Consider the following 24507-nt stretch of genomic DNA (forward strand, 5'->3'; position numbering starts at 1 on the left):
CCATGATGCTCTAGAACCTCTGGGAGCTCCGGTCCACTCGCTGCAGCTTTGCTAATGGCTTATTTAAAATGATAAAAATAGAGCCTGCAATTACATCCCTGAGCACAGAGGCGGGGGCACTTTTGGGTTTGGGGATCCTGTGCGCTCTATTATGAGGTCTCGCTGCTCCGCCTCAGGGACTAGTGCGGTAAAGAAATCTGTTAGGAACTCCTACAACGCACCCTGTTGTGAGTTCATTTTCCCCTTCGTCACTGAGGTCTGGTGAACTCCCTATTCTGGTAAGGGAAGGTAATGAGCCTGATTATCAGGCACCTGAGCCTAATGAGGATGACTGGCTGAGTGGAGTCACGGACTGGATATAAGGCTGCCGACGCCCTTCTGCCCTGCGGGTGATTTCTCTGTGGACTTCTAGGACACCAGTCTGATTCCTGCTCCTCTAAAGCTAAGTTTTCTGCTTTGCCTGTCAGCATTTGTGTTTTGTTTTTGTTTTCCTTGCTTTTCTGGATTCTGCCATTCCCTGCTGGGGTGAGCTGAACCTCCTTTTGCCTGTTGCTCTGTCTTCAGAATATTCCTGAGTACTGACATAGCTTTTTTGAAGCCTAGCGTCTTCAGGGCCTTTTTCACTGTCAGTCTGTTGGCTCTTATTTTCATAGGGTTTTTCACGGATTGCAGACAGCAGCCTTCCTGTACTTTCCTATCTAGTTAGCTTGGGCCCCGTCTTTGCTCAGTCTATCTTTCTGTCTGTGTTAGTGTTTTCATCTTGCTTCACCGTCATTATATGTTGGGGGCTGCCTATTGCTTTGGGGTCTGCTCTGGGGCAGTTTAGATTTCCCCTTTCTTTCTTTAGGCCTATTTAATTCTCCGGCTGTGATCGAGGGGTCTAGGGCATCGTAGGAACCCCCCACGGCTACTGTTAGTTGTGTGGATAGGATCAGGGGTCTGCAATCCGATAGCTGCCAACCTCTCTGGTTTTCTGGACTTAGCTAGCATTTCTGTTTTTGCCTCCTACGGTGACTCAATCATAACAGAATCACCCGCCATACCGCAGATCCTAGGGTACTCAATAGCAGGAAAGAATTGTGATTAAAAAAAAAAAGTGTGTATATTCTTTCCTCTATATCTCTGAGGCCGTAGGGGGAATTTTTTTTTCTCTCAATGGAGATAAAGCAATTGTCTGATCGTGTGGAGCAGCTCGCTGCAGAAGTGCGGGGAATTTCCGCCTACCTTGCACGTTCGCATGCTGTTGAACCAAAGATCCCTACACCTGATGTATTTTTTGGGGATCGATCTAAATTTTTGAGTTTCAAAAATAATTGTAAATTATTTTTTGCCTTGAAGCCTAATTCGTCAGGGAGCTCTGCGCAGCAGGTTAAAATTGTCATCTTTTTGCTGCGTGGCGATCCCCAGGATTGGGCGTTTTCTTTGAAACCAGATGATCCTATTCTGACTAATGTGAACGCATTCTTTCAAGCTTTGGGGTTGTTGTATGACGAACCTAATGCTATTGATCAGGCTGAAAAGACCCTGTTGGCATTGAACCAGGGTTGAGATTCTGCAGAGTTGTACTGTCAAAAGTTCCGAAAGTGGGCGGTCCTTACTACCTGGAATGATAATGCCTTGGCTGCTTTCTTTCGGAAGGGTTTGTCAGAAGCCGTAAAAGATACTATGGTGGGATTTCCTGTTCCCTCTGGTCTGGACAATTCTATGTCATTAGCCATTCAGGTTGATCAGCGTTTACGTGAACGCAGGATTGCACGAGAGGTGTTGCCACGGTTGAACAGACGTCTGAACCTATGCAATGTGATAGAGTTTTGTCTAAGGCGCAATGTCTGGAGTTCAGAAGGCGTAATAAGCTGTGTTTTTTCTGTGGAGATGCCTCGCATATTATTTCTGTTTGTCCTAAATGAGAGAAACGCTTTGCAAACACGTTTTCTGTTGGTGGTGTTCAATCTAAGTTTCTTCTGGCAATTACTTTGATCTGCTCCCTGTCCACATTTTCCGCCAAGGCTATTGTGGATTCGGGAGCAGCGCTAAACCTAATGGACTTGGATTTTGCTAAACGTTGTGGATTTCCGATGACACCTCTGCAGACGCCTATCCCTTTGAGGGGGATCGATGCTACTCCTTTGGCTAAAAATAAACCTCAGTTTTGGACCCAGGTGGTCATGCGGGTCGCCCCAGACCATCAAGAAAATTGCAGATTTTTGGTGTTGCATGGTCTGCATGATGCCGTTGTTCTGGGGTTTCCCTGGTTGCAAATTCATAATCCAGTTTTGGATTGGAAATTAGTGTCTGTGGTGAGTTGGGGTTGTCGGTGTGCCTTTAGTGAGGCTCCATTTTTTTCCACCTCCTCAGTCGCATGATGTTCCTGACTATTTGGCGGACTTTTATGATGTATTTAGTGAGAATGAGTCTGCGTCCTTGCCTCCTCACAGGAGTTATGACTGTGCAATTGAACTAAGCCCGGGGTGTAAATTTCCCAAGAGTCGGCTCTTCAATTTATCTGTACCCGAGCACGAGGCTATGCGGTCCTATATTAAGGAGGCGTTGGAGAAGGGTCATATTAGACCATCCTCTTCACCCTTAGGTGCCGCTTTTTTTTTGTGGCCAAAAAGGATGGTTCTTTAAGGCCTTGTATTGATTATCGTGCCCTCAATAAAATTACTATTAAATATCAGTATCCGTTACCCCTGATTTCGGATCTATTCTCTAGAGTTAGAGGTGCTTGCTGGTTTACCAAGCTTGACCTCAGGGGGGCGTATAATCTTATCTGCATTAAGCAGGGGGATGAATGGAAGACGGCGTTTAATACTCCGGAGGGACACTTTGAGTACCTGGTGATGCCTTTTGGGCTCACTAATGCCCCTTCTGTCTTCCAGTGCTTCATGAACGATATTTTCCGAGACTTTGTCGATAAATTTTTGATTATCTATCTGGATGATATTTTGATCTTCTCCAAGGATTGGGATTCTCATGTGGAACATATTCGGACTGTGTTCCGGATCTTGAGGGAGAATTCCCTGTATGTCAAAGGATCGAAATGCCTTTTTGGAGTACAGAGGATTTCATTTTTGGGATTCATTTTGTCTCCGTCAACTATTGAAATGGACCCGGCCAAGGTACAGGCCATTTATGATTGGGTTCAGCCCACTTCTTTGAAGGCCCTCCAGAAGTTTTTGGGTTTTGCTAATTTTTATAGGAAATTTATAGCAAAATTTTCTAGTATTGCCAAGCCATTGACTGATCTGACTAAGAAGGGTGCTGATCTGTTGAATTGGTCTCCGGAGGCTGTTGCTTCCTTTCAGGAGCTGAAGCGAAGATTTACCTCCGCCCCGGTTTTGTGGCAACCTGATGTCTCACTCCCGTTCCAGGTAGAGGTGGATGCTTCTGAGATTGGTGCAGGAGCTGTTTTGTCCCAAAAGGATCATGTAACATCTAAAATGAATCCCTGTGCTTTCTTTTCCCAAAAGTTCTCTCCATCTGAACGTAACTATGATGTGGGGAATCGGGAACTGTTGGCCATGAAATGGGCATTTGAGGAGTGGAGACATTGGTTGGAGGGAGCTAAACATCAAGTTGTGGTCCTCACTGACCACAAGAATTTGATTTACCTAGAGTCGGCCAAACGCTTGAACCCTAGACAGGCTAGGTGGGCCTTGTTTTTTACACGTTTTGATTTTGTGGTCTCTTTTCTTCCTGGAACTAAGAATGTCAAGGCAGACGTCCTCTCTAGGAGTTTCTTTGCTGATTCTCCTGTGGTGACCAAGCCTGCTACCATCTTAGGCGAAGGGGTAGTTCTTTCTGCCATCTCGCCCGATTTGAGACTTGCTCTGCAAGAGTTCCAGGAGGACAAACCTGAGCGCTGTCCCAGTGGAAAGTTGTATGTTCCTGACCAGTGGAAGAAGAGAGTGATGTCTGAAGTTCATTGCTCTGCATTGGCTGGTCATCCAGGTATTTTTGGTACTAGAGATATGGTGAGTCGCTCTTTTTGGTGGCCCACCTTGTCTCATGATGTCAGGAATTTTATGCAGTCATGTGGGACTTGCTCCCGGTCTAAATCTTGTTCTCGCTCTAGTGGGTTGTTGATGCCTTTGCCGGTCCCCAGGAGGCCATGGACCCATATTTCAATGGATTTCATCTCTGATATGCCGGTGTCTCAAAGAATGACTGCTATTTGGGTGATTTGTGATAGGTTCTCTAAGATGGTTAATCTTGTACCACTCCCTAAGTTGCCATCTTCCTCTGAGTTGGTGCCCCTGTTTTTGCAACAGGTGGTTCGCTTACACGGGATTCCTGAGAACATTGTATCTGACAGAGGAGTTCAGTTTGTGTCTAGATTTTGGAGGACCTTCTGTTCCAAGCTGGGAATTCAGTTGTCCTTCTCCTCTGCTTTTCACCCTCAGACCAATGGGCAGACAGAGAGAACAAACCAGACCTTGGAGTCGTATTTGAGATGTTTTATTTCCGCTGATCAGGATGATTGGGTTTCATTTTTGCCCTTGGCCGAATTTGCTTTAAATAATAGAGCTAGTTCTGCCACTTTGATGTCACCTTTTTTTTGTAACTTTGGGTTTCATTTCATTACTAGCGATATCTCTTAGTGTGACATGCCCTTAACACAATGCATAATTAGCATATCAGCAAATATCACCAGTGATCAAGGATAAGCGCACAATAAAAGTCAATATTACCGGCTTACACAAACAAAAGTTTGCTTTCCTGACCAACCAGAAATCAACACTTAAATTTAAAGCCAACATACATTTAACATTCTATTATTCTTCGTTTGCTAAAAAATAGTCATCTGGTTAATTAAGATACAATGCTGTATGTCTTTATAATGCCAAAAGTAAAAAAAGAAATGTTTTTAAAAATATTAAAAAAAATAAAAACGTTCAAATTACCCCCCTTTCAAAATAAAATAAAAAAAATCAAACATACACATAGTTGTTGTAACGGCGTTCAGAATCGTCCGATCTATCAATATAAAAAAGAATTAACCCTATCGCTAAATGGCGTAATGAGATAAAACGTAAAAAATGCCAGAATTACTTTTATTTGGTCGCCACAACATTGCATTGAAATGCAATAAAGGACGACCAAAAGATCATATCAGCACCAAAAAGGTATCCATTAATAACGTCAGCTCGGCACACAAAAAATAAGCCTTCACCCAACCCAAGATCATGAAAAATGGAGATGCGACGGGTATCGGAAAATGGTGCAATTCTTTTATACTTAACCTAATAAAGATGAGTTATTTTTACTGATACAGCGGGTATGGAAAGTATTCAGACCCCTTTAAATTTTTCACTCTTTGTTTCATTGCAGCCATTTGGTAAATTCAAATTCATACTATCTATTCCTGACACTGGAGTGGCTTATAAACTTCCGAAGTATATAGTCTGAGGTCTGGGATCTGCCAATATGGGGCTAGTTTTCTGACTGTTTCGAATAACATGATACATGATTTTATTTATTTTTTTTCGTTTAGTCTCGCTTGAATAAAGGTCAATATTACATAGTCTCCTGATGAGTCGTCTTTGGTGAGGACGATGAAACCTGTAGAAATGAGAGGCTTGGAGAGTGAGTGTGTAAATGTCACCTCACCCTATATACTGAGATGTGGGGTACATGTTTTTTCTATTAGTCACTTTCCAACTAACCTTCAGGGGGTGAATTATGGGTATAGTTTTACATTTGCAATAAATAAGGTTAAGTTTTTTCCTTTCGTCAGCAAACATGAGGAATGACAAGAGACAACCCATTTAAGAAGGTGCAATTTTGGTTAAAACTATTCTAACATTATAAACATATAAAAGTATACTCCGCTAAGTGACATCTCTGATGTTTATTAACAGTTGATTTCCAAGTAAAATATTTCCCACATTAAGGAAATGAAAATGGCTTTTCCTCTGTGTGACTGCTCTGATGGCGTTCAAGAAGCGCTTTCTGGTTAAAATATTTCCCACATTCTGAACTGGAAGAAGGCTTCTCCTCTGTGTGAGTTCTCTGGTGGGTAAGAAAACGTGATTTCTGTGCAAAATATTTCCCACATTTTAAACATGAAAAAGGTTTCTCTCCTGTGTGAGTTCTCTGATGCCTAACACAATGTGATTTAGTGTTAAAACATTTCCCACATTCTGAACATGAAAAAGGTTTCTCCCCTGTGTGGATTCTCTGGTGCTTAACACAATCTGATTTAGTGTTAAAACATTTCCCACATTCTGAACAGGGAAAAGGCTTCTCCCTTGTGTGAATTCTCTGGTGGACAACAAAATGTGCTTTCTGTGCAAAATATTTCCCACATTCTGAACAAGAAAAGGGTTTCTCCCCTGTGTGAATTCTTTGATGGGTAACAAAATGTGATTTATGTGCAAAACATTTCCCACATTCTGAACATGAAAAAGGCTTCTCCCCTGTGTGAGTTCTCTGGTGCATAACACAATCTGATTTATTCCTAAAACATTTCCCACATTCTGAACATGAAAAAGGCTTCTCCCCTGTGTGAGTTCTCTTGTGGGAAAGAAAACGTGATTTGTGTCCAAAACATTTCCCACATTCTAAACATGAAAATGGCTTCTCTCCTGTGTGGATTCTCTGGTGCTTAACACAATCTGATTTAGTGTTAAAACATTTCCCACATTCTGAACAGAAAAAAGGCTTCTCCCCTGTGTGGATTCTCTGGTGCTTAACACAATCTGATTTATTGTTAAAACATTTCCCACATTCTGAACAGGAAAAAGGCTTCTCCCCTGTGTGAGCTCTCTGGTGTCTAACAAAATGTGATTTCTGTGCAAAATATTTCCCACATTCTGAACAGTAAAAAGGCTTCTCCCCTGTGTGAGTTCTCTGGTGCCTAACAAAATGTGATTTAAGTGCAAAATTTTTTCCACATTCTGAACAGTAAAAAGGCTTCTCCCCTGTATGAATTCTCTGGTGAATAATAAAATGTGATTTCCATGTAAAACATTTCCCACATTCTGAACATGAAAATGACTTCTTTGCTTTAGGAGCAGTTTGTTTTTTAATGCCTCTTTTGTGACTTTGATTTTCCTTAGTAATCGGTAATGAATCAGAAGATGGGACCTGTTTCATAGGATCAGATGACATATCTTTGCTGTAAATGGATGATGGTATATCTGGAGTAATTGCATTCACTTTAGTTGTATCTTGTAGCATCTCAAGATCATCAGATTTAAAAATTGACGATGTCATCCGTCCCTTTGATCTCCTGCTACAGTCATCTGCTAAGATAAAAACAATTATTTTTTAATAAAATATCATTGAGTTTTATAATTTTGAGCATTTCTACTTAAACTGTCCATAAAAATGGCAAGCTATGTAAAAGCTTTAATTATTTACCAAGACAATGACAGTTCACACTCTAATAGAAAACTTTGTTGGATGAACCAGTAGTGTGCGGTGTTCAACTGTTTGTTCATTCTGCCTCTCAAATATCGAATAAAAAGAAACCAATCAATGTTATGTAGGTGAAAATAATACCAATTCTCATCTCACAAAAACAAGTCCCCACTCAGGTCCATCATCTGTCAATAGAAAACCAGAGGTTCCCGCACTATTAGTGGCTCAAAGGCTGTTGAAAAGCAACAAGGTTTCCATAAACCAATCCAGCAAAATCCACTCTCACTTCGGAGTCTTGCAGTGTGCGCAAACAACATTTAGGATCCCTGTATTTAGCAATATTATAGTGAGAAGAATCCACTTAATTTGCGGTGTCTCCTGGAGCACAATCTGGGCACTATGTGCTGGGTAAGAAAATGGCAAATGTGTAATTTTCACTCTCCAACATCCACTGCGGGTTAATTTCCGGAAAGTGGCTGTGGAGTCAAAATATTCACTCCTCCTAAGGATTATAACCCTCAGTGAATTAATTAATAACATGGAATTACTTTCTGAGGATTTCGACTATTCTGGTTTTCTGTCATTTAGTTATATTAGGGCTTCTGCATATGGTGTGTCCAATCTCATCTGGGATCTGTTCCTGCTGTCCAGCTGGAGTAATCTGCTCCCTACTTCAGCCAATTGGAAAGTACCACACCCTACTAAAGCGTAAAGCACATGGCCGGAATCTGCCAGATACAGCGCTGTTCTCCTCTGGTTCAGTCCTCTGTGCTCAGCTTGTGGCTTGTGTATTTGTGTCCTGTTGTGACCGTGGCCCGTTTACTGACTACTCTTGTGTCTTCTGATTCTGTCCTTCTGGTTCTGACCCAGCTACCTGACTATTTTTTTTGCCATCTAACACCACAAAATAGCAGGTAACGCCATGGTCCAAGCCTAGGGGTCCCAGTGTAAGTCCAGATTCCATGTTTAGGGTGTTAAAGGGCGATGAGGAAGGCAATCCTTGGGATATGGGAAGCAGAGAAGATAGAGCCAAGCATGTTCATGGTGGACATCTTTTGAGCTGCCAGGTGACTATGAACAGTGCTCCCAATACATTGTGTCTGCAAACTATTCCAGCTAGATCTGCATTCATATAGCTAAATGGCGCTCCTTCCCTTCTGAACACTGCCATGTGCCCAGACAGTAGAGTACAATGGTATATAGGGTACAGTGCGAAGCTGGAAAATAATTTGTAAGATCCATTTGTTTTCTATTATCCTTTGTGAAGAATTCCAAACTTACCACCACATAAAGTGACACACGTCAGATATTAATAATGGGGCCTGATTAGGAACTACTAAAATGATCAAACTCCACAGTCTTCATCAATAATAAATGAGAAACTAGTGGTGAAACCTCTCTGGTGTAATTAGCGTATGGGTCTCGGAGACTTCACAATCTATACTATCGTAAGGTCCAATATTTTCTGTCAGATGAGTTTCAAGAAGAAATATATCATTTAAAGAGAACTGTGTATAAGGCCGGTTTCACACGTCCTGATATTTCCGGTACCGGAGATGTCCGTGTGTGTAATACTCGTGGCACACGTGTGACAACTATGTCAGCATCCGTATCACATGGACGGCCGGCAGGGAAGTAGCGCTACATTAATCTGTGTTCCCCGGTGGCGGGTGCTGAAGACGCTCTCATCATTCTCCTCTACTCTGCCGGCAGGGAGAATGATGAGAGTTATATTAAAGTGAGAATGATGATAGTAGGTGCGGGCGTTTGGGACTATTACTCCCATCAACCTACACCTGCTGCTGCCAAGAACAGTGACAGCAGGAGCGGATGATGGGAGTATTCCTCACCCACTGCCTGCGTTATAACTAAATAAATGAATGAAAAAAACGGTGTGGGTTCCCCTGTATTTTCTATAACCAGTCTGGCAAAACTGACAACTGGGGGCTGCAACCCTCAGCTGTCAGCTTCAGCAAGGCTGGTTATCAAGAATAGAGGGGTCCTCACACTGTTTTTTTTAATTATATAAAGAAATAATTTAAAAACATGGCATGGAGTCCCCCCATTTTTGACAACCAGCCTTGCTAAAGCTGACAGTTGGGGGCTGGTATTCTCAGGCTTGTAATGGGTCATGGATATTGACCCCCCAGCCTAAAAATAGCAGCCTGCAGCTGCCCAGAAAAGGCACATCTATTAGATGCGCCAATTCTGGTGCTTTGCCCGGCTCTTCCCACTTGCCCTGTGTTTTGCTTTATTTCTAATAAAAGACTTTATTCTGGCTGCATCTTTATTTATCATATAACTATAGGATTAGTTATGGATAGGTGTCTTACTTTGATACCTGGTGATGAAATCTTTATTTGTAGCTTTCCGTTAATGAGATTCTCGTGCTCTGGGGCGGGGCTGTGGTGGCCTGTGGGCGGGGCTTTATGAGGTGTGCTGATTACATATTCATCTGTATTGGCTTGTGACAGGTCGCTGATCCCTCACTGACCTGCCCCCCATTATTACATAATGCATATAATAGCATTGATATTATTGGTGATAATGCCTATAATATTGTGGCAATTGTGAGGCTTAGAAAAAAAATTACATCCAGCAAAATGTCACCAGCGGCCCCTGTGCAGTAGCCTCTATCTCTTACTTATAGATGCTACTGTGCAGGCGTCGCCATCGCCGGTGTCATTTTGCTGGATGTAATTTCTTTCTAAGCCTCACAATAGCCACAATATTATAGGCATTATCACCAATAATATCAACACTATTATATGCATTATGTAATAATGGGGGGCAGGTCAGCGAGGGATCAGCGACCTGTCATAAGCCAATACAGATGAATATGCAATCAGAGCACCACATAAAGCCCCGCCCACAGCCCCGCCCCAGAGCACGAGAATCTCTTTAACTGAAAACTACAAATAAAGATTAAACAACAACCACAAGACGGATTTCATCACCAGGTATCAATGTAATCAGTATAACGGTGCTGACCTGACAGTGTCTGTAGGTTACTGAGCACAATCCTGCTGACAGGGGCACTTTAAATTTAGATCTTAGGCATTTGGAAGAGGCAATGGAGAGATTTTTTGAAGACTATCAGAGAGTTACAGACTCACATTAGGCAGGTAGGCCGATCCCACCACAATCAAACTATCATACAGAAGGAACAGGTAAAAAAAAGACATAGAATAAAAAAATATGTTACATCCCCAACAACAACGTATGTACAAGGGGAGAACACTAAACTGGAGCTGCCTCATTTATGGTGGACCATTGGAACCACTATGAGTCCTGACCAGAAGAGTAGAGAAAGTATTAGTGCCCCCATTTCAGGAGAGATTGTGCAGTAATCTGAAATCCTTTGGCTGGAAAAGATAATGGAATTCATGACGTTTAGTAAATCTATGAAACCAGGGCTGGAGCCAACACATCTCCTGCAGGCGGGAATAAATGTATATTACAGCCATCAGCCACGCACAGCTTAGAGATCTATCATGGCACAGGTGGAATGTTTGTCCTGTAGATTATCACAATCCTCCTTGAAATTACTGTATTTTTTGGACTATAAGACGCACCTAGGTTTTAGAGGAAATTAGGAAAAAAAATTGAAGCAAAAAATGTGGTCAATTCTGTACTTAATATCCCCTATCCTGGTATATATGGCCCCCTCATCCTCATTCTGATACACATGGCCCCCTCATCCCTATCCTGGTATGCATGGATCCGTCATCCCTATCCTGGTATGCAGTGCCCCCTCCTTCCCATTCTGATACACATGGCCATCTCATCCCTATCCTGGTATGCATGGCCCCCTCATCCCTACCCTGATATGCATGACCTCATCCCCATCCTGGTATGCATGGCCCCCTCATCCCTACCCTGGTATGCATGGCCCCCTCCTCCCCACCCTGATATGCATGGCCCCCTCCTCCCCACCCTGATATGCATGGCCCCCTCCAGCCCACCCTGATATGCATGGCCCCCTCCTCCCCATTCTGATACACATGGCCCCCTCATCCCTATCCTGGTATGTATGGCCCCCTCATCCCTATCCTGGTATGCATGGCCACCTCATCCTTATCCTGGTATGCATGGCCCCATCCCTACCCTGGTATGCAGGGTCCCCATCTCATCCTAGTATGGATGGTCCCATCCCTATCCTGGTATGCATGGTCCCATCATCCCTATCCTGGTATGCATGGTCCCATCCCTATCCTGGTATTCAGGGCCCCCATCTCGTCCTGGTATGCATGGCCCCATCTCGTCCTGGTATGCAGGGCCCCATCTCGTCCTGCTATGCATGGCCCCAACAGAAAACATAAAAAACCCAAAACATTGCACTTTCCTACCCGGCGCTCCCTTGCAGCATCCTGCTCCGGTGCCAGCAACTGCTTTATGCTTGTAAGCAGCGCTGAGAACAGTGAGTATTCACAAATATTAATTTCTCTTAAGTAGTGGCACACGTGACCGCAGGTAGCAGCAGGAAGCCGGTGGCTGACACTGCGACGTACTGAAGAGCAAAGAATACTCACTGCCCTTTGCGTACATAGTCCTGGCAGCTGTGCTCTGCTTGTGAGCAGCACATGACGTCCCTGCCATGCGCTGCTTATAAGCATATAGCAGTTGCTGGCACTGGAGCAGGACGCTGCGAGGGAGAGTGGGGTAGGTAAGTGTAATGGTTTGTTTTTTAACCTTTTCTGATGCGGCCATGCATACCAGGATGGGGATGGGGATGTGGGCCAATTATAAGGATGGGGCCATGCATACCAGGACCGGGGTTGGAGGCTAATCATATCAAGATACTATTATTAAAGAGAAATGAATATTCATTGCCCTCCAAGCCCATGGGAGTGGAATGCAGTGAATATTCATTTCTCTTTAGCAGCGGGAACAGGAGTTAGTCGCAGCCACCAGCTCCAGCCTCCTGTGACCCGCTGCTCCGCCGATGCCATTCCCCACCTCCCCACCACATCCAGAGCCGATGCATCCGGACTATAAGACGCACCCCCCATTTTCCTCCATATTTTTTAAGGAAAAAAGTGCATCTTATAGTCAGAAAAATACGGTAGTTTTAACACAAATTGAAAAGTCAGGAAAAAGGGAAACTCTGTTATTGTAGAGAAATTCACACTTGGCCTCACTGCACATTTACTGTTGTCGATCATAAAAGGGAAGTTTGGCCAGAAAGACTGGACCTGGTCTTGTAGGGACCATGAGACATTCAGCAGCACAGAAGGGAGAGAAGATTCATCCGATAAGATCTCAGGGATCTAGGAAGCCAACAGCATCATTACCCTCCGCTTTCTCTTACAGGCCCAGCATATTTTTCTTCAAGTGATTTTCTAACTTGTCAGCACATTCTACGTACGCTGTCATTTGGCTTTATAGTTACAGATCTGGGCAGGTAACAGTCAGTGTCTCCTAATCCCAGGGGGTAGGTGGATCCTCCAGGTCGTAAGTTCTATATGGGCAGCACGGTGGCTCAGTGGTTAGCGCTGAAGCCTTGCAGCGCTGGAGTCCTGGGTTCGAGTCCACCAAGGACAACATCTGCAAGGAGTTTGTATGTTCTCCCCGTGTTTGCGTGGGTTTCCTCCGGGCACTCCGGTTTCCTCCCACACTCCAAAAAACATACTGATAGGGAATTTAGATTGTGAGCCCCATCAGGGACAGTGATGAAAATATGTGCAAACTGTAAAGCGCTGCGGAATATGTTAGCGCTATATAAAAATAAAGTATTATTATTATTATACCCAGGAGTCCTGGGTTCGAGTCCACCAAGGACAACATCTGCAAAGAGTTTGTATGTTCTCCCCGTGTTTGCGTGGGTTTCCTCCGGGCACTCCGGTTTCCTCCCACACTCCAAAAAACATACTGATAGGGAATTTAGATTGTGAGCCCCATCAGGGACAGTGATGAAAATATGTGCAAACTGTAAAGCGCTGCGGAATATGTTAGCGCTATATAAAAATAAAGTATTATTATTATTATAGAAAAGGGCTTTCAATGCCCAAAGTCATGTGAACAGTTTTAGGTGGAGGAGAATGTTGTGGTCTAGAGGCAAAATGGTGATCATGGTAATAGGGCCGGACTACACCACCGATAAAGCAGCCACAGCCGGTGACTGAGAGGAATCTGTGACTTCTCTGTATTCAGTGGTTACTACTTGTGAAGGGTTAATACTAAAATCACAGCTGAAGTTTCGTTTTGTCCATTCTCTGAAGGTTTCGTTTCTTCATTTTTGTTGCTGTAAGATAAATTTTTGTAATTGGCAAGGGTTGTCATGAAACCAGACTGTTCCCATCAGGTGAAAGATAAGGGAACCGGGGGTGTAAAACTCTGAAGAATATGCCATTATACTACTTTCTATGATGGACATATATGTAGTTTCCGGTTTTCTTGCAATATTATTGGCTTATAAAGTGAAATGATGCTATTGGTACTTGAGAACCTTGCATAATTAAGCAAAAGATTATAAAATATGTGACTAAAATAAAGGGGCTTAGTGATCTGCCTCGATCCTCCTGTACAGAGATCCCCATCTCCGTGTGGTCATTTGAGTTGCTAACAACACTGCAATAATTTGGACATCACTGGCTCAACCGTGAAGGGTTAATTAGCCCTCTCTAAATAGCTACCTCGACAGCTTGGCGTGCAACGTGGGGCCCCCGAACAGGGACGCCTCTGCCCCCGGAGGACAACAACACAAAGGACCCTCGGAGCGGACACAGGTGCTGGAAAATTGGGACTGATCACGCCCCACGACAACCACAGTAAGTTGGCAGTTATACTGTTCAGACTGACCCTTGGTGTGGTTTTCCTGTGCTTGTTGCTGCAAAGAGGATCTGAGGTTTATCCCCTGGTGGGGTGATTCATGGGTGAAATCATATAGAGGTGTAGTCCCGTTGGGGGCCCAGTGCTCGAACCGTACCTCATAAGGGACGGACACCCCGGATTGACCAGTGATTGTGACTCTCTTTATAGTCAAAATATCCTGAAATTCCCGATCATTATTAGTATTGGGGGTGGTGATGTGATCGAAGATGGGTAGGATACGTAACTCAGGTATATATAGAAAGATATATATAACCAGAGGTGTCCGGAGGGATAGTCTGAGACGCCCTCCTCCTTTCACTGAGTACTGCAAATTTTGGGCAATCCCAGAGGGGGATTATTGACCCGGTGGAACAGAGACTGAAACGGCCGCCAGATCAGTGCACAATTTAAGTCAGGGTATTTAGCTCTAAAGGAAAGAGTTATGTTTCTGTGGAAGAAAAAGAAAAGTTTGGAATTGTGCGAAGGATCAGATACTGTTAGTCTTATGATTCAAAGACGAGGAAAGAAATTTGTCAGGAATGCAGGAAAAATATTTTCGATTCTGGGATTTCCTAAGGGCGGGAGGTTGCAGCCTACGCTATGGGACGAAGGAGTTAAAAAGAATAAAGGAAGGTTGACTGATGATGGATTACTTGAAGGCGCTGAGGAATTCCGTGGCTTGGCACATGAATTGTATAATGAAGGTTATGTGGACATTGAACAGCAAGTGAATTCTGATTGTTTCTGTTACGGCTATGTTGAAGAAGGAAAATTGTCTATTATTATGGCAAAGACGGGATGTATTGTGGTTCAAGAAAGTGACTGTGGTGTGAGAAAGTGATTGATTAAAGAAGGAATTGAGATTAATGATACTAATGTGTTAGGCAGACGAATAGTTAAAAGTGATGATTTGAAAGAAGAGGTCTCCCTGCTGGATGACAATTGTACAAGGAGACCGAGAGTCGCAGCCCCCACCTCTGCTGACGGCACCTATTATCATCCGCTGCCAGCCTTAGTCCCCGTTATTGCTAGTGGTTAGTGGTTGCCACCCCTTCCATTTACCAGATCCAGAGGAAAAAAAAAAGTTTTGAGAAGACTTTAACCCACTCTGTTCAGCAAAGAGAGAAAAAAAAAAAAAAAAGAGCAAACAGCAGCCTCTAGCCCCCACCGCAGCTGTGAGCACACAGTGTGCCCTTCAGCCCACACAGCAAACTCTCGCCCCCCCTCAGACTTCAGCGACTGGGAACCCTGCTCCTCAGCCCCTCCCTGTTAATTCTCGTCTGCAATGCGCTGTGCCCGATTCGGACACTTTCAGAGAGATTGTCATTCCCCTGCTGTTTTAATCGGAGTAGATGGTAGACCCAATTAATATACTTTTATAAACCCTATTTCTGTGGGACCTTTCCCCAAGGTTACTATTCAGTTTGTAATCTCTCCCACATGTCCTGTAAATTTACTAGGGGCAGATTTATTATCACAGTTCCGCTCCAGAATACAATTCCAAGATGATGGTCAGATGGTTTTTTTCGTTATATAATCCCTATGTAGATGAAGACAGTGAGGAAATCTGTATTTTTCATGCCATCCCTACTGTTATGATGGCCCTGATAGGCCCAGATCCACCCCCAATATTGCCTGAGGATCAACGACTCACCCCATACCTCTCAGAGAAACCATCTAAACTTTGGTGAAAAGGGCCAAATGATATAGGGAAAATGCCTGTAGAACCAGTAAAAGTGTTTCTCAAACCTGGTGCCTAATCCACATACTCTTTTGTCCCAAATACCCCAGGATGCTGCTTGGTTTACAGTTATTGATCTTACCAATGCCTTCTTTAGCATTCCGTTACACCCAGACTGCCAGTTTCTATTTGCATTCACTTAGCAGGGCCAACAGTTAACATGGACAGTTATGCCACAAGGGGCCCAAAACAGTCCCAACCAGTTTGCAAAAAAATATGAGCAGGTGTCTTTTGCCATTGTTGCCACTGTTAGCCTCCTTAAGTATCTGGCAGCACTTAACTGTCGGGTTTCGGCCTCGAGACTTCAGTTCTGCCTTGGTCAAGTGATATTCTTGGGTCACTGTCTCCTTCAGGGTGCCAGACACCTCGCAGAAGAAAGAAAAATAGCTGTCAGCTCCCTTCCTTTCCCAAAACATGAAACTGAACTCCTTTTTCTTGGACTATGCACTTATTGTTGTCAGTGGATACCGGATGCATCCCGCATAATGCAACCCCTTTACAATGCCTTGAAAGACGCATAATGAACTATAAGGAAAGATGGCAGTGATAAGGATTACCTCCAACATGATTGTTCCCAATTTCTGATAGAAGAAACAGCTACTCCACCAAATGTCAGTGAGAATTCACTCCCAAATCCTGATCTGGTGTTATACACGGACGGTTCAAGATATGCTGATGGGTTTGGTAGATTGCACACGAGATATGCTGTTACCACAGAGGACACTGTAGTGCACACAGCTGTGCTCCCGCCCTCACAGTCAGCACAAGAAGCAGAACTCCAGGCTCTGTCTACTGCATGTACTTTGGCCAAGAACAGACGGGTTGACATATACACGGACTCACGGTATGCATTTGGTATTGCTCAAGATTTTGGGGCTCTATGGACCAATCGAGGGTTTATTACTACTGCCGGAACCCTAGTGAAAAATGCTGAAGCTGTTAAAACCCTCATGGACTCGATCAAATTACCTACTCAGGTGGCTATTATCAAAGTTAAGGCGCACGGTCCTAGGACCAGTCCACAGACTGTTGGCAACGCGTTTGCGGATATGCAAGCAAAAGCCGCCGCTCTCTTACCCGTTGAACCAACCACACCAACTATGGTGACCACATGCTCTCAGCGTAAACAGTTACAAGAAGCATTGACTCTACAAGAACCTGATGATCTACAACAGACTGAAGTTTTCTGTCAGACCGCTTAATGACGATGCAGAGAATGTCTCCAAAGGAAGAGGTGAAGCAATGGAAGACTGATGGGGAACGAATGGATAATGGTCTCTGGAAAAAGGACCAACTCGTGTGTCTCCCTAAGCGGATGTACCCTGCTATTGCCATATGGGCACATGGACCTACACATTGAGGAAAGAATGAGGCCCTCGCACTGGTGCAAAAATTCTACTGGGCCCCAGGTTCTCCAGTTGGCCGGAAGCATTCCCTGTTACCAACATGACTGCAAAGACCACAGCGAAGAAACTGGTGATGGAAGTTATATGCAGATATGGGGTTCCAGAAGTTATCAGAAGAAACTGACCGTGCAGTTCAATGTGTTATTCAGCTTAGTAAACATCTTACTAACACCTATGTTCTAGTTTTCTTTTCTTTTTTCCAGATTCAGCAGAAACCGACACCTGTTATAACCTGAAGCCTGGTGATTTGGTAGTAATGAAAAGGCATGTCAGAAACCACAGACTAGAACCCTTGTATGACGGTCCCTATCAAGTCCTCCTCATCACCCAACAAGCCAATAGCAAATGAAGGGGCATAATGTTTTGGTTTTCCCGCATTTTCCATATTATTATTGGTAGAAGTTAAAAGTTAAAGTTAGAATATACTCAATGACTCAGAGATCAATACGATAAAGACAATGATTGTAATAGGGACAGTTGGTGGTCAGACACTTTCTCCTTTCTCAATCTAGCCAATTGATTTAAGGGAATAGGGGGCTGGATAACTGGGATCTTACAAAGCTTGTTACACATTGCTGCTTGTATCCTTATTGTATATGTGATACTAAAACTTGTTCTTTGGTGTATTTCTGTATATATTAGGAAATTCTACACTAAGACAGCTAATGATGATACCAAAGGTGTTGTTGCCCCTGCTCTTCTCTACACCGATCTCAAAAGGCTACTTGATGAAGATGTTGAAGCCAAGCACATGCCTACCTAAAAAAGATCCCCACCACTGTCATCAAAAATTGTTATTCATGAACTGCAGTATACAGGGGGGATGGGTGCGCCGCGACAGCCATGACTGATAACACGGCATCAGCCATGTGAAGACCAGTACCCCTCAAGCTGTTAGCTTGGGATAGCACCTCTGATGCTGCATATGTGTTTTAAAAAATTTATCTAGGGGGGAATGTGAAGGGTTAATACTAAAATCAGAGCTGAAGTTTCGTTTTGTCCATTCTCTGAAGGTTTTGTTTCTTCATTTTTGTAATTGGCAAGGGCTGTCATGAAACCAGACTGTTCTCATCAGGTGCAAAGATAAGGGAGGCGGGGGTGTAAAACTCTGAAGAATATGCCATTATACTACTTTCTATGACGGATATATATGTAGTTTCCGGTTTTCTTGCAATATTATTGGCTTATAAAGTGAAATGATGCTATTGGTACTTGAGAACCTTGCATAATTAAGCAAAAGATTATAAAATATGTGACTAAAATAAAGGGGCTTAGTGATCTGCCTCGATCCTCCCATACAGAGACCCCCGTCTCCGTGTGGTCATTTGAGTTGTTAGCAACACTGCAATAATTTGGACATCACTGGCTCAACCGTGAAGGGTTAATTAGCCCTCCCTAAATAGCTACCTCGACATACTCACCTGGGTAGTCATATGTGGGAATCTCCTCTTTACACCACTCATCACCCCTCACATATGTCTCTGTAGTATAAATATGGGTCAGATCTTCACCCTGAAACAAATATTGTAAAAGTCACTGACAGATGGAAAAGTCCCATCTATGATCAGCTCTAATCCTGCCATCTCCACCGTTCTCATTACACAAGTATAAAACATATAATACTGGTGGATAAAACAAGACTGAGCACAAGACCTTCACAGCCATCTACACATCATAGGGGAGATCTCCTGACACCTTCTCTCCATCTACCTGATGATCCTGAGGAGCACTGGGATCTTCTTGTTTACAGTCCTGTGGAAGAAGAGGACGGGGACATCTCTCTGGTGTTGACCTCTTACTGGAGAGATCTGGAGGAAACACATACAGGGACTGAATTCATTCTCTACATACAGATAATTATAGGCCGTGCGCATTTAGTCCTGTCTATTACCTGGTGATGTGAGGGGCTGGGGAACCTCCATTATGACGTTCTTGTACAGATCTCTGTGTCCTTCTAAGTAATCCAACTCCTCCATGGAGAAATAGACAGCGACATCCTGACACCTTATAGGAACCTGACACATACAATGATACCGTCATCCCCGATCCCTTCATAGTGTTACTGTATAATGTCCCAGCATTCCCAGCAGTGTCACCTCTCCAGTCAGCAGCTCAATCATCTTGTAGATGAGTTCTAGGATCTTCTGGTCATTGATGTCCTCATGGATCAGGGGGTGAAGTGGAGGCCCCGTGATTGGGCTCAGGGGTCTTCCCCATCCCTCAGACACAGGGTCTTGACAGGGATCACTAGAGGTCTTCTTCACCACTGTGTAATCCTGGTTATGGAGAGACACATTAATAAATCTCACTACAGACATTTCCAGAGTCCTCACCTCTCCAGTTCTGTCCATCTGTTATTCCCATAGATAAGAATGATGTAATGTGACATCAGAATCTCTCACCTCTCCAGTGAGACGGAAGAGGATCTCTAGGGTGAGGTGTAACATCCTCTCCGCCATCTTGTCTCTGTCCATATCCATCCTTGATGGGTAAATCAGGAAAATTCTCTTTTGTAGAAGATCTTCACTGAGAGGATCCGATATTGTAGAGACCTGAATGAGAAGAAGATGATCCGATGTAACATCATAAGAATCCGGTGTAATGATACAATTGCTGGAGATAATAAGGGAAACATATGAGGAGACTTATTATTTTACATATATGTCTCTGTAGTATTAATATGGGTCAGATCTTCACCCTGAAACAAATATTGTAAAAGTCACAGACAGATGGAGAAGTCCCATCTATGATCAGCTCTAATCCTGCCATCTCCACTGTTCTCATTACACAAGTATAAAACACTAGCTGCCCGGGCATAGTAACTAAGTAAAGTTAGATGTAATCATTATAATTTGTTATAACTATCTCTACATATAAAGCTGAGTGTATAGCCCTGCCCACTCCGCTTAGCCACATTCACGTTAATATCCCACATCATCCCATAATCCAGAGCCACCGGACTACTACCCCTAATATCCCACATCATCCCGTCAGCCAGAGCCACCTGACTACTACCCCTAATATCCCACATCATCCCGTCAGCCAGAGCCACCGGACTACTACCCCTAATATCCCACATCTTCCCGTCAGCCAGAGCCATCGGACTACTACCCTTAATATCTCACATCACCCCGTCAGCCAGAGCCACCTGACTACTACCCCTAATATCCCACATCATCCCGTCAGCCAGAGCCACCGGACTACTACCCCTAATAACCCACATCATGCCGTCAGCTAGAGCCACCCGACTACTACCCCTAATATCCGACATCATCCCGTCAGCCAGAGCCACCGGACTACTACCCCTAATATCCCACATCATCCCATCAGCCTGAGCTACCGGACTACTCCCCCTAATATCCCACATCATCCCGTCAGCCAGAGCCACCGGACTACTACCCCTAATATCCCACATCATCCCGTCAGCCAGAGCCACCGGACTACTACCCCTAATATCCCACATCATCCCATCAGCCTGAGCTACCGGACTACTCCCCCTAATATCCCACATCATCCCGTCAGCCAGAGCCACCGGACTACTACCACTAATATCCCACATCATCCCGTCAACCAGAGCCACCGGACTACTACCCCTAATATCCCACATCATCCCGTCAGCCAGAGCCACCGGACTACTACCCCTAATATCCCACATCATCCCGTCAGCCAGAGCTACCGGACTACTACCCCTAATATCCCACATCATCCTGTCAGCCAGAGCCACCGGAATACTACCACTAATATCACACATCATCCCGTCAGCCAGAGCCACCGGACTACTACCACTAATATCCCACATCATCCCGTCAACCAGAGCCACCGGACTACTACCCCTAATATCCCACATCATCCCGTCAGCCAGAGCCACCGGACTACTACCCCTAATATCCCACATCATCCCGTCAGCCAGAGCTACCGGACTACTACCCCTAATATCCCACATCATCCCGTCAGCCAGAGCCACCGGACTACTACCACTAATATCCCACATCATCCCGTCAGCCAGAGCCACCGGACTACTACCCCTAATATCCCACATCATCCCGTCAGCCAGAGCCACCGGACTACTACCCCTAATACCCCACATCATCCCGTCACCCAGAGCCACCGGACTACTACCACTAATATCCCACATCATCCCGTCAGCCAGAGCCACCGGACTACTACCCCTAATATCCCACATCATCCCATCAGCCAGAGCCACCGGACTACTACCCCTAATATCCCACATCTCCCAACATCTTGGCATCAGAACCAGAGCGCTGAGTGGATTTGCCCTGACTTCCATACCAATGATCCCTTTAATAGAAGCCTGTGGTGAGAATCAGAGCGGAGGGATTTGCCCTAACTTCCATACAGTAGATCCCTTTAAGAGAAGACTGGGGTCAGAACCAAAGCGCTGGATGGATTTGTCCTGACTTCCATACTATAGATCCCTTTAAGAGGGGCCTGGGGTCAGTACCAAAGCGCAGAGTGGATTTGCCCTAATTTCCATACCAATGATCACTTTAATAGAAGCCTGGGGTTAGAATCAGAGTGCTGAGGGATTTACCCTAACTTCCATACCGGTGATCCCTTGAAGAGAGGCCTGGGGTCAGAACCAAAGCGCTGGATGGATTTGACCTCACTTCCTTACCGGGGATCCCTTTAAGAGGGGCCTTGGGTCAGGACCAGAGCGCTGAGTGGATTTGCCCTATCTTCCATACCGGGGATCCCTTTAAGAGAGCCTGGGATCAAAACCAGAGCGCTGTGTGGATTTTCCCTGACTTGCATACCAATGATCCCTTTAATAGAACCCTGGGGTCAGAATCAGAGCGCTGAGGGATTTGCCCTAACTTCCATACAGGAGATCTCTTTAAGAGAGCCTAGGGTCAGTACCAGAGCATTTGAAGGCAATTGCCATGACGTTCATACCGGAGATCCCTTTAAGAGAGGCCTGGGTTCAAAACTGAAGCGCTGGATGTATTTGCCCTAACTTCCATACCAATGATCCCTTTAAGAGGCAAGATGTGCCTATGGGACGGAGGATGTGTGATGGGTATATGGGCAGGGAGGGGTGGGGGATTCATTTCTGTCGTGCTCTCTGCTCCTTTCTGGGGGGCAGACAATGGCTGGGAGCTTATGTTCCCGGGGATGCTAGATTTCTCCCACCATGTCAGTGTCTGCTGAGGTGTTGTCAAGTGGGAAAACTTGCTCATATCAACCAGCTCAGCTCAGCTGCTTTTAACCAGCTCTGGTGAAATGAGAGATGCTTAGTGATTGGTTGCAAGGAAAACTGCTGCTGCTCATAGCAGCCAATCACAGCTCAACTTCTTTTGAACAGCTCTGGTGAAATGAAAGATGCTTTGTGATTGGTTGGCGATACACACACACACATTCAGTTTTATATATAGAGATATAATACTGGTGGATAAAACAAGACTGAGCACAAGACCTTCACAGCTGTCTACACATCATAGGGGAGATCTCCTGACACCTTCTCTCCATCTACCTGAGGATCCTGAGGAGCATTGGGATCTTCTTGGTTACAGTCCTGTGGAAGAAGAGGACGGGGACATCTCTCTGGTGTTGTCCTCTTACTGGATAGATCTGGAGGAAACACATACAGGGACTGAATTCATTCTCTACATACAGATAATTATAGGCCGTGCGCATTTAGTCCTGTCTATTACCTGGTGATGTGAGGGGCTGGGGAACCTCCATTATGACGTTCTTGTACAGATCTCTGTGTCCTTCTAAATACTCCCACTCCTCCATGGAGAAATAGACAGCGACATCCTGACACCATATAGGAACCTGACACATATAATGATACCGTCATCCCCCGATCCCTTCATAGTGTTACTGTATAATGTCCCAGCATTCCCAGCAGTGTCACCTCTCCAGTCAGCAGCTCAATCATCTTGTAGATGAGTTCTAGGATCTTCTGGTCATTGATGTCCTCATGGATCAGGGGGTGAGGTGGAGGCCCCGTGATTGGGCTCAGGGGTCTTCCCCATCCCTCAGACACAGGGTCCTGACAGCGATCACTAGAGGTCTTCTTCACCACTGTGTAATCCTGGTTATGGAGAGACACATTAATAAATCTCACTATAGACATTTCCAGAGTCCTCACCTCTCCAGTTCTGTCCATCTGTTATTCCCATAGATAATGATGTAATGTGATGTCATCAGAATCTCTCACCTCTCCAGTGAGACGGAAGAGGATCTCTAGGGTGAGGTGTAACATCCTCTCCGCCATCTTGTCTCTGTCCATATCCATCCTTGATGGGTAAATCAGGAAAATTCTCTTTTGTAGAAGATCTTCACTGAGAGGATCCGATATTGTAGAGACCTGAATGAGAAGAAGATCCGATGTAACATCATAAGAATCCTGCGTAATAATACAATTACTGGAGATAATAAGGGAAACATATGAGGAGATTTATTATCTTACAGGGTTTAGTTTTCTTCCCCGACATCTACTAATAAAACCTATATATTTAGGCCACAGACAACAAGCAGTTTCCTCCTCGGAGTCGGCAGCTGAACACGTTCCTCATAGACTCATCTTCCATAACGCTAATTCTCGTCTCATTACCGACACTGGAATCGGCATTAGCAATACTGCAGGAGAGATTCATTACACGCGACATGAGAAATAACTCCTTCATGATGAGGACGACATCTTCATCTTCTACTGCGGCTCTAGAGACAGATTTGGCCAGAGTCGGTCACTGCCTCCATCCCCACCGGCCGTCTATATGAAGGTTTCCCGTCTTCCCCGCACTGGAATCTTCTCTCCCGTTAGATCTCAGCTCTGAGTCACACACAGAAGTTTGAGGCTTTTCTGGAAGAACAGGACAGGAGAGATCTGAGGCCGATGTCTCCATGTACAGGGTTTCCCCTCGGGATAAGAGGCTTTTCTATCCCTTTCCCCCAATTAGAGGGGACACCTGTGGATATCGGGGTCTTTACCGGCTGCAGTCCTGGGGGGATTTCCTCGGTAACGTGGACGTTGGAGAAACGTCACCATCAATTCCCATCAGAGTGAAGGAACATCGCTCCTCTATTCAGCTCTATGGATCCAGGATGAAATCCACTGCGGCCCCTGCAAGAAAAGAGCGAAGTCTGGTGAGACCCCCGAGGCCGGAGATTTCTACAGCTGCTCTGTGTAATGCAGGAAAAACCAGAGAGTTATTT

At 44.6% G+C, this 24507-nt stretch overlaps 1 protein-coding gene across 2 annotated transcripts; it reads right to left on the minus strand.

Annotated features, from left to right (window-relative positions):
* Window positions 1-5767: 5767 nt before the first annotated feature.
* Window positions 5768-23104, minus strand: LOC141082319 (uncharacterized). 2 transcript variants are annotated; one of them, XM_073566266.1, is made up of 8 exons: window positions 22998-23104; window positions 22817-22914; window positions 19728-19877; window positions 19422-19601; window positions 19217-19340; window positions 19036-19133; window positions 18747-18837; window positions 5768-7247 (listed from the first exon to the last, which is right to left on the minus strand). In XM_073566266.1, exons 1-8 carry the CDS (start codon window positions 23080-23082, stop codon window positions 5890-5892), a joined length of 2184 nt encoding a protein of 727 aa, XP_073422367.1. In that variant the 5' UTR covers window positions 23083-23104; the 3' UTR covers window positions 5768-5889. The 2 variants fall into 2 exon arrangements, with proteins under 2 accessions (XP_073422367.1, XP_073422365.1); XM_073566264.1 differs by having other exon boundaries at window positions 5768-7250.
* Between the last annotated feature and the right edge of the window lie 1403 nt (window positions 23105-24507).

Source organism: Dendrobates tinctorius, unplaced genomic scaffold, assembly GCF_039654945.1.
Source record: "Dendrobates tinctorius isolate UK_male_01 unplaced genomic scaffold, ASM3965494v1 ptg000017l, whole genome shotgun sequence".
In the NCBI taxonomy this organism is placed as follows: Eukaryota; Metazoa; Chordata; class Amphibia; order Anura; family Dendrobatidae; genus Dendrobates; species Dendrobates tinctorius.

Excerpts from the sequence above, each read along its gene's own strand:
- LOC141082319 (XM_073566264.1), bottom strand. The coding sequence starts at position 23,082 with ATGGAGGAGTGGGAGTATTTAGAAGGACACAGAGATCTGTACAAGAAC. Across the intron at positions 22,915-22,997 it reads CCAGCCCCTCACATCACCAG|ATCTATCCAGTAAGAGGACA; the intron begins GTAATAGACAGG and ends TGTTTCCTCCAG. Across the intron at positions 7,251-18,746 it reads TCCCACATATGACTACCCAG|CAGATGACTGTAGCAGGAGA; the intron begins GTGAGTATGTCG and ends TTTTTATCTTAG.